The sequence below is a fragment of the Leopardus geoffroyi genome, chromosome D3, assembly GCF_018350155.1.
Source record: "Leopardus geoffroyi isolate Oge1 chromosome D3, O.geoffroyi_Oge1_pat1.0, whole genome shotgun sequence".
NCBI lineage: Eukaryota > Metazoa > Chordata > Mammalia > Carnivora > Felidae > Leopardus > Leopardus geoffroyi.
The window spans coordinates 16,202,436-16,215,945 of NC_059339.1; the positions used below are offsets into that span (position 1 = coordinate 16,202,436).

At 42.1% G+C, this 13,510-nt stretch overlaps 1 protein-coding gene and 1 long non-coding RNA gene across 17 annotated transcripts in view; one reads left to right on the top strand and one right to left on the bottom strand.

The window, feature by feature from the left end:
• The window catches only part of CIT (citron rho-interacting serine/threonine kinase), a 163,137-nt gene that overhangs the window by 110,389 nt on the left and 39,238 nt on the right, over positions 1 to 13,510 (bottom strand). For all 16 annotated transcript variants that reach the window (XM_045458903.1, XM_045458901.1, XM_045458900.1 and 13 more), the window contains exon 9: positions 12,401 to 12,554. In XM_045458903.1, coding sequence (XP_045314859.1) covers positions 12,401 to 12,554 — 154 coding nt within the window. The remainder of the gene's footprint in view (positions 1 to 12,400; positions 12,555 to 13,510) is intronic.
• Positions 422 to 11,842, top strand: LOC123588256. Its single transcript, XR_006707777.1, has 2 exons — positions 422 to 1,254; positions 5,150 to 11,842. It is a non-coding gene; the product is annotated as an uncharacterized LOC123588256 (long non-coding RNA).

Genomic DNA, 13,510 nt, shown 5'->3' on the forward strand with positions numbered 1-13,510 from the left:
AATACCTTCATCACACCCAACAAAACCACAATAACTCCATAACATTATCTAACAACACGTTTGTGTTCAATTTCTCCAGTTATCCCAAAAATGTCTCTTTACAGTTGGTTTTTCACTTGAATCAAGATCCAACCAAGGTTCACAAACTGATTTGGTTGGTATGTCTCTTAATCTATAGCATTGAATTTTTTTTTTAATTTTTTTTTTTTAACATTTATTTTTGAGACAGAGAGACAGAGCATGAACGAGGGAGGGGCAGAGAGAGAGGGAGACACAGAATCGGAAGCAGGCTCCAGGCTCTGAGCCATCAGCCCAGAGCCTGACGCGGGGCTCGAACTCACGGACCGCGGGATCGTGACCTGAGCCGAAGTCGGACGCTCAACCAACTGAGCCACCCAGGCGCCCCAGCATTGAATTTTTTTTAATGCCATTTATTGGTCTAAGAAACTGGATCACGTGTCTCTGTAGAATTTCCCACATTCTGAACTTGGTTTCAGTGTAAACTTGTGACATCATTTAACATGTTTCTCTGTCTCTCGTGTTTCCTATAAACTGGAAGTTCAACTTAGGGCCTTCTGTACGTTCATATTCAATTCTTTTGACAGGAATACCTCCTGGTATTCTGGATGTGCTGTCTACTTAATGCATGATATTAGAGGGCATACAATGTCCGCTTGTCTCCCGCCTTCTGATGTTCAGAATGATCCATGGGTTCTGATGACATCAGCCTGATCCCTCCACCATAAAGGTCCTCCCCCCCAATCTTTCACTTAAAGGTTTCAGCAACCATTGATGAGCATTGCCTACAGCCATTATTTCATTAAGGGCTGCAGAATGGTGGTTTTCTAATTTCATCATTCCTTCTGCATTTATTAGCACATCAACGATTTGATTACCCTGAAATATAGTTCAATTGGAAGGCAGAACAAATGCTTGGTTCTTTCTATATTTAGCAACATCCAAAGAAATGACTTGGGGGCCCTTAGCAACAAGTGCTAGAAGTGACCAGTGAGATTTCAAGTTATCATTATGAACTCATAATCTGTTACATATTTGATGCGTTTCAAGCCACTGCAGTCTTTTTGGTGCTCATATTGTCCCATCTTAGGCCAGGAGAAGCCCCTCTACTGGATATTCTTGCCAGAAAAGTCAAATCTGAATCTATTTTTAGCTTTTAGAGCTACTTTACAGTTTATAGGGGCTGAAAGAATAAGTACCACCATCATCCCTTACTGAGGACTCAGAGACAAATAGGTAAGACAATGACCTAACTTCTTCATCAAGTCAACGGCATGTATACACATGTATATGTGTGTGTGTTTTTTTCAATTTAAAAAAATTGCCACTCTTCTCTGGGAGGGTGGGTAAATTTCCTGCAGCCCTGCATCAAAGGTTATCAAGCACTTGCCTTGCCAAGACTAACGTGGATATTTCCATCCCTAGCTGGCTATCGGTTCCTTGTGTGTGTCCTTTGTTAGCCAGAGTCTGAAGAACAGGAAGGGTGGGTCTTAGACCCCAAACTGCCAGTGCTGTGAGACGAATATAATCCTTTTCTTTCCACCACCAGGGAGCAACAGGGTTGGCCACATTTATTTTCTATGAGGTGAGACACTGAAAATCGTTTCCAAACCCTTGGTCGTGGACCACGTGGACCTCCTACTCTTTGTCCTTTGGTTGTAACCTCTTTTGACTCCTGCCAACCACCCTCTTTAGTTCTATCCAAACTTCACACTCAGAAAATGAGCGTAAATGCAATCGCCACGCGTCACAGAATTGACTCAAAAATTGGCTGCTGAATATAGTCCCAGATGTTTAATATCATTTTTGAATCTTTGGCCAAATGATTTCCATGTTTGATTGGTTGTAGAAGGTTTTTGGGTGAGAATTTAAGGATTGAAGACTCCAATTTATGGGCTTTCCAAAAAAACCTATTCCTCGCCTTCTCCCAGGAAAGGCATTAATTTACCTCATTTGGAAGTGATTTTACTGAACTGAAATTTAGCATTGCACTGTCGGCTTGCACTAAGAGACACTATAAGAAGCAGTCATAGGGGAACACCTGGGTGGCTCAGACAGTTGAGCGTCCAACTCTTGATTTCGGCTCAAGTCATGATCTCACAGTTTATGGACTCAAGCCCCGTGTCGCAGAGGGGAGCCATCGGTGCAGAGCCTGCTTGGGATCCTCTGTCTCCCTCTTTCTCTGCCTCTCCCTCTCTCTCTCAAAAATAAATAAACATAAATAAAAAAAGAAGCAGCAGCAGTCATAGGGAAATCCCCAGAGCACGTATGGGAGGGGTGAGGTCTACCATGTCACAAGGAGGTCTCACTTATGAGGAAGTCAATGATGAAATTCCTCAGGGCTCAGTATCCAGAAAATCAAGTCTCTTCTGAGCAAACCATTTTGGATTTTTCTCTCATGGGATTGAGACTCTCATACAGTTGACCCTTGAGCAACACAGGTTTGAACTGCAGAGGTCTACTTATACACAAATTTTTTTCAATAAATAAAGCACAGTACTGTAAATGTATTTTCTCTTATGATTTCTTAATAACATGTTCTTTTCCCCAGCACACTTTAAGACTATAGTAAGAATATAGTATGTAATATACATTACAAAATATGTGTTATTCAACTATTTACATCATCAGTAAGGCATCTCACCAACAGTAGGCTATTAGAAGTTTTGGGGGAGGGGCACTTGGATGGCTCAGTCAGTTAAGCGTTGGACTTTGGCTCAGGTCATGATCTCACGGTTTATGGTTTCAAGCCAGGCGACAGGCTCTGTGCTGGCAGCTCAGAGCCTGGAGCCTGCTTCAGATTCTGTGTCTCCCTCTCTCTCCACCCTCCCCTGTTCACGCTCTCGCTCTCTCTCTCAAAAATAAATAAACATTAAACAAAAGAAGTTTTGGGGGAGTCTTAAGTTATATGCAGCTTTTTGACTATGTAGGGGTCAGCACCCCTAACCCCCATGCTGCTCAAGGGTCAACTGTAACTGTTCCCATTTTCCTTTTTGTTCTGGCCACTAGGAGGCTAAGAGTCCCAAATCTGTCCTTGTCCAGCAACTTGACCAGAACTTGTTTGTTTTTACCTTTATCTCTGACTTGATTTCTTTACTGTGCTATTTCCTTCAGCCAGATTCCTACATTTATTTATTTTTATCCTTTTGATATTGCAATTATCTCTAAAATAAGCCATCTCAACTTATCTTGGAATAAAGTGAAATACTGCATATTTTTAACATTTCTGGATGTAGCTTCTAAATTCAGACTAGAGCAGGGAAATCCCATAATCCTAATTTATAAGCAGTTAGCTCTTCTTAGCCTATTTTCTCCTATCAATAACTTACTTTCTAAAAACAGAACAATCCCCAAGACAGACATAAATATTTGCCTGTATAGCCCATAAGCCTGTAACAGCTACTGACTACATGTCTTCATTATTCCTTGTTTATGTTGGAGAAGCAGGTGCCCACATGCTCCTGGTCTAGTGAGTTGAGTTCCTGCCATCACTACTATAGCATCCTCCCTATTTCTACCCTCCTCTCTCGCAGGCTGATCCCCTAAACAGTCCAGCTCCCCTTCCTCACTTCCTCCTGCCCCTGAAGCGACTGGGCAGCTGTCCAACAGGGAGATACACTTGAGGGGCAACCAAGGTGAATATAGGAGCACATCTACCAACCTCCTCGAACTAGCTCTGAAAACAAAGCATGGACAGAAACCTGCTCGAATGGTAAGAACCCCAAACAAGCAGACCTGAAAAAGACCCAAAACAAACCAACACACACACACACACACACACACACACACACACACACACACTTCACAAGCCATTGAGATAATGCTGTTCTAAAAGCAGAACACTAAAATAAATAAATGAAATATTCATGTTAAAACCATAAGGGGCTTTCATTTGTGAAGAAAAGAACACTGTTCATCATAAATCAATGCCAGAGCGGCCAATTCAAAGGATAAATAGGGGTTTTATGAAGATCTCTTCATTTACATCAATGATGCAGGAAAATCACCTGACAATAAAAACTCCTGATTTCTTGGGAGACAGTATAGCGATGTTGTTAAGGGTATAGGCCACACTGGTGTTTACGTGAGTACAGAATATTCTGGGAAGTTACATAAGAAGCTGACAACTGTGGTTCACTTTAGGGAGACGCAATGGGTACAGGGTGAGGAGACAATTTTCACTGTTTAACCTTCTGTGTCACTTGAATTTTTTTTTTTTTTTTTTTTTTTTTTTTTTTTACCACAAACTATACAACTTTTTCAAATAAATACAAGCAAAGAGAACTTGGGAGTCTGAGAGACCCGAATTTGACTTCTGCCAACTACTCGCTCTGTGACCTTTGCCAAGTGGCTTCATCTCCTCAGGCCTCAAGGTCCTCATCTGAACTGTGGGACTAATCATAGCACCCATCGCATAGAGCTGTAGCAAGTAAATGGGACAATAATATGCAGAATGTGCTTTGCAGAGCCCCTGGCACATACTAGGTGCTTAATAAACAGCATGGCAATATAATACACATCTAAAAAGTTAATGAAGAAAACTTAGTCCATCTTTAATTAAAAGTAATTATGGGGGGCCCCTGGGTGGCTCAGTCGGTTAAGCATCTGACTTCAGCTCAGGTCATGATCTCGCAGTTCGTGAGTTCGAGCCCTGCGTTTGGTTCTATGCTGACAGCTCAGAGCCTGGAACCTGCTTTGGATTTTGTGTCTCCCTCTCTCTCTCTGCCCCTTCCCTGTTTGTGCTCTGTCTCTCTTTCTCTCTCAAAAATAAACATTAAAAAAAAATTTTTTTAATAAAAAAGGAACAATAGTAAGCTGGGTGGAGGATGTGGAGTAGAAGGCACAAAAATGCCTTTTTACAACCACCTATTTGCAATCAGCAGGTGGAGATTAAGTCAAGTCACCATCTTGAAAGATAGGAAGGTTGTAAAGTCCATCTGAGAAAAAAGCTTTAAATCCCTCAAAAGCAGAGCCTAAAACCCAGCATTTCTAAGCAGTTCCATCCACCCGTGGAAGTCCTCAGCCAAAAAGCAGTCTTCCCTTCTCCCAGGCCCAGAGGACAAAATGAAAGACCCCATAAAGATGAACGAGAAACCCTAAGGCTGACAGAACGAATTTTCTCCTCTTGCAGGGCTTGGCAAATGCTAATATGCACAGGAATCTTATTTCTGGGGATCTTATTAAAGTGCAGCCTCTGATTCAGCAGATCTAGAGGGGCCTGAGTCTCTGCATCTCTAACAAGCTCCCAGGTGATGCCAATGCTGCTGGTCCACAGACCACACTCCACACAACAACAAGTGAACCACAGTCTGGACTATGGTTCCACTGCTTGTTAGCAATGGCAGTCATGAGTGATTCTGATTACTGCATTATTTTCTTTCCTGGTAAAAACCTGGCCGATCCTTCCAAATCAGTGGTTCTCAATCAGGGGTGGCTGTGGCCCCCAGTGGACACTGGGCAATGTCTGGAGACCTATTTGGTTATCACAAACTGCATGGGGGAGGGTGCTTCTGGCATGTATGGGAGTAAAGGCCAGGGGGTGCTGCTGAATATCCTGCACTCACACAACAGCCCATCACAATTATCTGGTCCCATGTGTCACCAGTGCCAAGGTTGAGAAACCCTGGGTTTTGGTTTTTGTTTTTTTTAATGAAATTTATTGTCAAATTGGTTTCCATACAACACCCGGTGCTCATCCCAACAGGTGCCCTCCTCAATGCCCATCACCCACTTTCCCCTTCCCCCACCCCCCATCAACCCTCAGTTTGTTCTCAGTATTTAAGAGTCTCTTATGGTTTGCCTCCTTCCCTCTCTGTAACTTTTTTTTTCCCCTCTTCCCCTCCCCCCTGGTCTTCTGTTGAGTTTCTCAGAATCCACATATGAGTGAAAACATATGGTATCTGTCTTTCTCTGCCTGACTTATTTCACTTAGCATAACACTCTCCAGTTCTATCCACATTGCTACTAATGGCCAGATTTCATTCTTTCTCATTGCCAAGTAGTATTCCATTGTATATATAAACCACATCTTTGTTGTCCATTCGCCAGTTGATGGACATTTAGGCTCTTTCCATAATTTGGCTATTGTTGAAAGTGCTGCTATAAACATTGGGGTACAAGTGCCCCTATGCATCAGCACTCCTGTATCCCTTGGGTAAATTCCTAGCAGTGCTATTGCTGGGTCATAGGGTAGATCTATTTTTACTTTTTGAGGAACCTCCACACTGCTTTCCAGAGCAGCTGCACGAGTTTGCATTCCTACCAACAGTGCAAGAGGGTTCCTGGAGAAACCCTGTTCTAATAACCAGAAAATAGGAGTTGGGTCGTGTCAATTCATCCCAAGACTATAAACCCCAATTTTGGAAGTGGGTCTTGAATCCAATACTGTCCTTTCCCAGGCCAGACGTGAAGCTTGGAGAGGTTAACAGATTAACAGGAAGAACAGGATGCCATATGTAGGGAAGGGGTCACCAGCTCATAGTCCATATTTTGTTTAAAATCAGGCACATGTGGTTCGGTAAGCCAATGAGTGGCCCACTAAGCATTAATCTTTCTATGATTTCGAGCTACAGCAATTTAACAGGAACAGATGTAAGCAGACCTGAAGCTTAGACTATAAGTTCCCTGAAGGCAGGACCATATCCACATTTGTCCATCAACAGAGCTACGCTTAGCACAATGAGGAAGAAGGCAGACACTCAACATCATGACGAATCCTGTAGGTTCAAGAATTCCAGATGTGCTAAATAGATGCAGAGACTAAACCACCCGTAGTGTGACATGGTTTATTATTTGTCACCACAAACACTATTACTAACAACAATGATCTACGCCAAGGCATGCCTGGTTCTGTAGAAAGAGCACGGGCTCTAGAGTCACGCAGACCTCGATCCAAATCCCGATTCTCTCACTATGTGACCTGAGACAAGTTAACATAGTGTCCACATCTGTAATATGGGCATAATAATCCTTACCTCTGACAGAACTGTTTCAAAGACGTACAGTGTCATGTATTTAAACAGCTAGTTGGCTACTTAACCAATACTTCCTACCATATTAAGAACTGGAGTAAAATGCCCAGTGAGTTATATGGTGCTTATTTCTGCATAGAACAGTATGTAAAGATTTCACCTGATGACACAAAGCCACAAGACCCCTTTCCTTTAAACCAAAGGCCATCATGACCCAGGTTTATTGAACAACCACAGGACTGTGCATTTGTGGTTTTATGATGGCCATTCAGGGCCTGGTAGTGCACAATGATCATCAATGACAAAATAGAGACCTACACAGCATGGGAACACCACCGAGTCACTCACTACCAGTGGAAGTGAAATGTACCCTCTGCTAACAAATGGTAAGGACCTGAAAACTCACAATCATTTTGCAAGAGCTAGGTCTTTCTGAGAATAGTGAAAAGAACATAATTTAGAAGAAGACTGTGTCGTAAGTAACAGACAACGTCTGAGCATTAGCCACAGACGTTCCAGGATATTTCCATAATCCATGTTCGCGTTTCACATTCCCCACTGTCAGGACGTAACGGTGTTGGACGAAAGGGACAAGCATGCCGGTTCCAATGACATCACTATGTCTGTGCAAGGAAGATATTTTAACAGATGTGACTAGAAAAGCACACCAGGCAGCAAAACTTCCCCACTAACAGGAGCAAGTGTATGATGCCAGGAAATGGAGGCGTAACCCCGAAGGCATGAATGAAAGAGGCTCTCTGACCTCAGCATTCCAGAAGCTCAGAAAATATCAGGCTGGGTACCACCAGACTCTTGCCCAATACTGGAAACATCACTGGAATTGCAAAGTCCAGGGCAGCCAGTATACTTAAGAAGTCTCCTACTGGAACTTGGAAAGCCACCTTGAAATAATGATGATAATAATAAGCAGCTGAAAACATAAGCTGACATCTGATCGCGCGAAGGTGGGAATGAAACATCAGGGTAATGGGCACCTGGGGACCTTCATGGGGCAGTAACTCATCACAAAGCTTTTGACTTGCTGAGAGAATACAGGTTCCTGAACTGGGTCAGGTTCCTGGTTCGTGTACTGTTGCCCAGAGCAACCCTAAGAGGCTGGACCCAGGGGGACACAGATGTTCCGTCTGACTTCAGTGTGAAAGCCGAGGCATGTCCTAGTTCCCCTCAGCAGCCACTCCCGATTCTGTCATTCATAAATTTGTCCAGACCCTTCTTAAACTACATTCATATATCCTGCCAGGACCACCTCTTGAGATGATGAGTTTTAGAAGATTATTACCTGCTGTGTTAAGCAGTACTTCCTTTCATTGGTTACAACAAGAAAAAGAAGAATTAGGGGTGAGGCAGCAGAAAGGCTAATGTTACTTTCATCAAGGGACAATCTTGTGTGTGAAAAGTACAGATATTTAATACCCTGGAACCACAAGGCATTGAAACAGCAACCGTAAACTCGGCTTCAAGGGTTTTGCTTAATGAAAGTCCCTCAACATGCATTTGTGGAAAAACTGGGACTGGACAAAGGCATAATTTCTGTTAGAGTTACCTAGTTGGAAAGTAGCTCAAAGATCATGGAGCCCAGCAATGTTTTCAATCACACAACCCCAAGTTGATTGCAAATATGCAGGGATCAGAGGTTGGTTTAAAAAAATTCTGCAAGGGAAACTCAGTGAACTTCCCTAACAGGGAAATCTCGTAGGAGAAGCTCAGTGAATACCGTGTCTCTCTGCATTGTCAGGGATGCGACAGAACCTCCAGGAAAACGCACTACCAATCCTCGGGGGACATGAAGATGCCCCTCATTGGCTGAGCTACACTAAGTATGTGCCTACTGCAGGTGCCTGCAATATGGCACCCTGGACTGACTCCTGGAACAGAGACATGAGTGGAGAAACCAGTGAAATCAGAATAAAGTTTGAAGTTTGATTAATAGTAATGTGCAAATATTAATCTTAGTTTTGACAAATGTGGCACCGTTATATAAGATGTTATAACATTAGGAGACGCTAGGAGAAGGGTATGTGGGAACTCTCTGTACTATCTTTGCAAGTTTTCTATGAACCTATTATTATTCCAAAATAAGGTTAATTAAAATTAAAAGACATTTTTTTAAAGCAAACATATTTCATGACACTCCAGAGCCACTGTACTGGGAGTCAGAAGCCCATAAAAGCCATCAGGATTTTGAAGAATCAAGATTCAGGGCAAAGGACATGAAAAGACATTTTTCTAAAGAAGACAAACATATCAGGGAAATACAAATCAAAACCACAATGAGATACCACCTCACACCTGTCAGAATGGCTAAAATTAACAACACAGTAAATAACAGATGTTGGCAAGGATGTGGAGAAGGGGAAACCCCCTTACACTGTTGACGGAAATGCAAACTGGTGCAGCCATTCTGGAAAACAGTATGGAGGTTCCTCGAAGTTAAAAATAGAACTACCCTAGGATCTAGCAATTGCAGTACTAGGTATTTACCCAAAGGATACAAAAATACTGATTCAAAGGGGTACATGTACTCCAATGTTTATAGTAGCATTATCAACAATAGCCAAATTATGGAAAGAGCCCAAATGTCTATCGACTGATAAATGGATAAAGAAGTGGTAGATACATACACACACACACACACACACACACACACACACACAGGAATATTACTCAGCCATCAAAAAGAATGAAATCTTGCCATTTGCAACAACGTGGATGGAGCTAGAGCGTATTATGCTAAGCGAAATAAGTCAGTCAGAGAAAAGAAAAATACCATGATTTCACTCATATGCGGAATTTAAGAAAAAAACAGATGAACATATGAAAAGGGGGTGAGAAGAGAAGAAAGGGAAACAAACCACAAGAGACCCTTAACAATGGAGAACACAGGGTTGATGGAGGGAGGTGGGTGGGGGATGGGTTAGATGGGTGGTGGGTACAAAGGAGGGCACTTGTAACAATGAGCACTGGGTTGTAAGTGATGAATCACTGAGTTCTACTCCTGAATCTAGTATTATACTATACATCAACTAAAATTTAAATAAAATTTGAAAAAAATAAAAAGAAGACATATAGATGGCCAATATGTATATGAAAAGGTGCTCAACATCACTAATCGTCAGGGAAATGCAAATCAAAACCACAATGAGATACTGCTTCACACCTATTAAGATGACTGTGATCAAAAAGCCAAGATAACAAGAGTTGGTGAGGATGTGGAGAAAAGGGAATTCTTACACACTGTTGGTAAGAAGGTTAATTGTTACAGCCACTAAGGACAACAGTACAGAGGTTGCTCAAAAACTAAAATAAGAACTACCATATGATCCAGCAATCCCTCTTCTAGTCGAACACCCAAAGAAAATGCAATCAGTACCTCGAAGAAAGATCTGTGTTCTCCCGTTCATGGCAGCATTATTCACAATAAACAAGATATGGAAACAATATAAGTGTCTATCAACGGATGAATGGATAAAGAATTTGTAGTATGTATACACACACACGAGAGAATATCACTCAGTCTGGAAGGAAGGAAGGAAGGAAGGAAGGAAGGAAGGAAGGAAGGAAGGAAGGAGGGACCGACGGGGTGCCTGGGTGACTCAGTCTGTTCAGCATCTGACTCTTGATTTCTGCTCAGGTCATGATCTCATGGTTCGTGAGATTGAGCCCCACATCAGGGTCTGCGCTAGCAGCACGGAACCTGCTTGGGATATTCTCTCTCTGTCTCTGTCTCTCTCTCTCTCAAAAATAAATGGATAACCATCAAAAAAAAAAAAATAAGATTACAGAGATAAAAAGGCAAGGCAAGAAAAGACTATTTGAACAGCATCTAAAGAAAACTATATCAAATCTTTCTAAAAGCAAAAAAGAAAATAGCCCTGAAAATATACTATTGATTAAAAGCCCTGAACCTTGGAAGATTTGGGGATTGATGCCTGAAGATTAGAAAAATTAAGCAATGTGGCTCCCAGAAGAAAAATAAATTTGCTAAGGCAGATTTATAAAAATGTAGCCTACTTAAACATTTGGGCAGGTTAGAGAAACCATCAAAACGGCTTTCAACTGGAAAACACTGGGATCTTAACCCAACTCATCATACATTAGGATTACAACATGGCTCGAACTAGAAGTCTGGTTTTGACACCTAGAAATGGATTCCACTCCCCACCTCCCCTCATCACCAAAGATAAAACACTCAAACAGGGTCACCTGGGTGGCTCAGTGGGATGAGCGTCTGACTTTGGCTCAAGTCATGATCTCACGGTCCATGGGTTTGAGCCCCGCATCGGGCTCTGTGCTGCAGCTCAGAGCCCAGAACCTGCTTTGGATTGTGTCTCCATCTGTCTCTGACCCTCTCCTGCTCATGCTCTCTCTCTCGAAAATAAATAAATATTTTTTAAAAATTAAAAAAAACAAAAACAACCCACTCAGACCCACTGCTTTCCTACCGGCCCTAATCTATGCTAATCATTGGCACGTTCAATCAACACATCCAAAAATAAAAAATGTTTTAAAAAAATCAATTTTTTTTTTTAAGTTTATTTATTTTTGAGAGAGAGAGAGTGCGTGCACAAGTGGGAGAGGGACGCGGTTGTGTGTATGTCGGGGGGGGGGGGGGGGCGGTCGGGGGTCTGGACAGAGGATCCAGAGAAGGCTCTGTGCTGACAGCAGAGAGGCTGATGCAGGGCCCAAACTCACCAACTGTGAGATAATGACCTGAGCTGAAGTTGGACGCTCAATCGGCTGAGCCACCCATGTGTTCCCCAAAATCACCAATTTGTAAAAGCCCAAGCATTTTGGTTTTGTCAATAATAAATCAAATCTCTGTTTTTAATGAATTTCATTTGCACTAATTGATTCCAAAGCGATGTATGTATGAATGAATCTGCTGTGTGTGTCTATGTTACAGATTTTACAGGCTTGTGAGCAAAGACAAAATGTTTCCGAGGAAAACATGAACACAGAGAGGCATTTATGGGTTTCGTGCAGGCTTGGCCATTTGCAGAGCAACCTGGCACTTTGCCTCATTTTTGAGTCTTTTTTCCCAATCTGTGAAGGAAATACATACGTCCACTTTTCCTCTTAGAAGAAACTCTGTCAAACCAACCGGCAACCCTTGAACTCCATCAGTCTGTTCCTCTAACTTACTGAGAGATGATGTGAAGGCCACTGAAGCACAGAGTTTGATAAATGATCCCATTCTGTGCAAACAATTTTAAAGAAGAATTACCACTTACAGACAGCTACATCATTAGCCCTTTCTATCCCTGGAGATAATTGAGGCCCTTATTTATATAATTTATACCACCTTCTGCAGACCAGAATAATTTCAGAACATTCTTAAGTGTTTACACTTAATCTGAACACCAGAAAGGAAGGACCGCAGCCCTACTCACAGTTACGAATGTTATTCCAGTCGATTTTGGAGAAGAAAGGGTGGCAGCAAAGGCCTTCAAACTTCAGTCTCTCTTTCTGGCCACACAACAAACTCTGAATCAGATCAAGTAATTCGCTGCTAACTTTTGGATCATCTGGAAACTTCAAAAACCGCTATTCCAAAAAAAATAATAATTATTATTTCCTTAGCAAATTCAGTTTCTCATGTCCCCCCAAAAAAGTATTTCTCATATATGCAAGTTTCTTTTTGTTAAAAGAAGGAAGTTTTGTGCCCTCTTAACTTTGGACCAAAGGCATGTTCCCAAAATAAATGGCTTGTTCACATCAATAGGCCTAGTTCCTTTGCAAGAGTTCAATATCCTTCATGATTTGACCTCGGTCCTCTCTCTTGTCTCATGTAGCTACACTCCCCATCTCACTCTTTGCTGTCCAACAATGATGAGCTATTTAAAGCTTCCTGAACAAATCATGCTGTTCTCTCTGCCTAGAACGCCCTCCCCAGCCCGCACCCCTCTTCCACCAGATCACTGCCCAGCTCCACCAACCCCCCCCCCCCCCCGCCCCGTAATCTACTTCTACACAAACACAGTGCACTGTGATTTCCGTGTGACAACAGGGAAAGAAGGCAGAGAGAGCCTTCTGCTCTCTCAACACTGTAAACCTGGTACCTAACCGTGCCTGGTGCCATTCTCTCATTACTGAACGAATGAACTGAAATGAAGGAAATAAATTGGCCCCAAGAATCACCTAAGGGAAAACTTGAACTCAAGAGGAGACTCAAGAATAACAAGAAATATATATATGTATTAAGCATATAAAATATGTATTATACAATATGAAAATACACATTAAGCATTCCAGAAAGATGAAGTTGGGTGAGTTAGAAAAAAACTGAAATTTCTCTTCTTCCTTTCAGTTGAAACTAAAACATACATATCTATCATATCCTAAAGAAATGAGCTTAATAGGGGCACCTGGGTGACTCAGTCGGCTGGGTGTCCGACTCCTGATTTCGGCTCAGGTCATGAGACTGAGCCATATGTCAGGCTTTGTGCTGACAGTGTAGAACCTCCTTAGGATTCTCTCTCTCTCAAAATATTAAATAAACA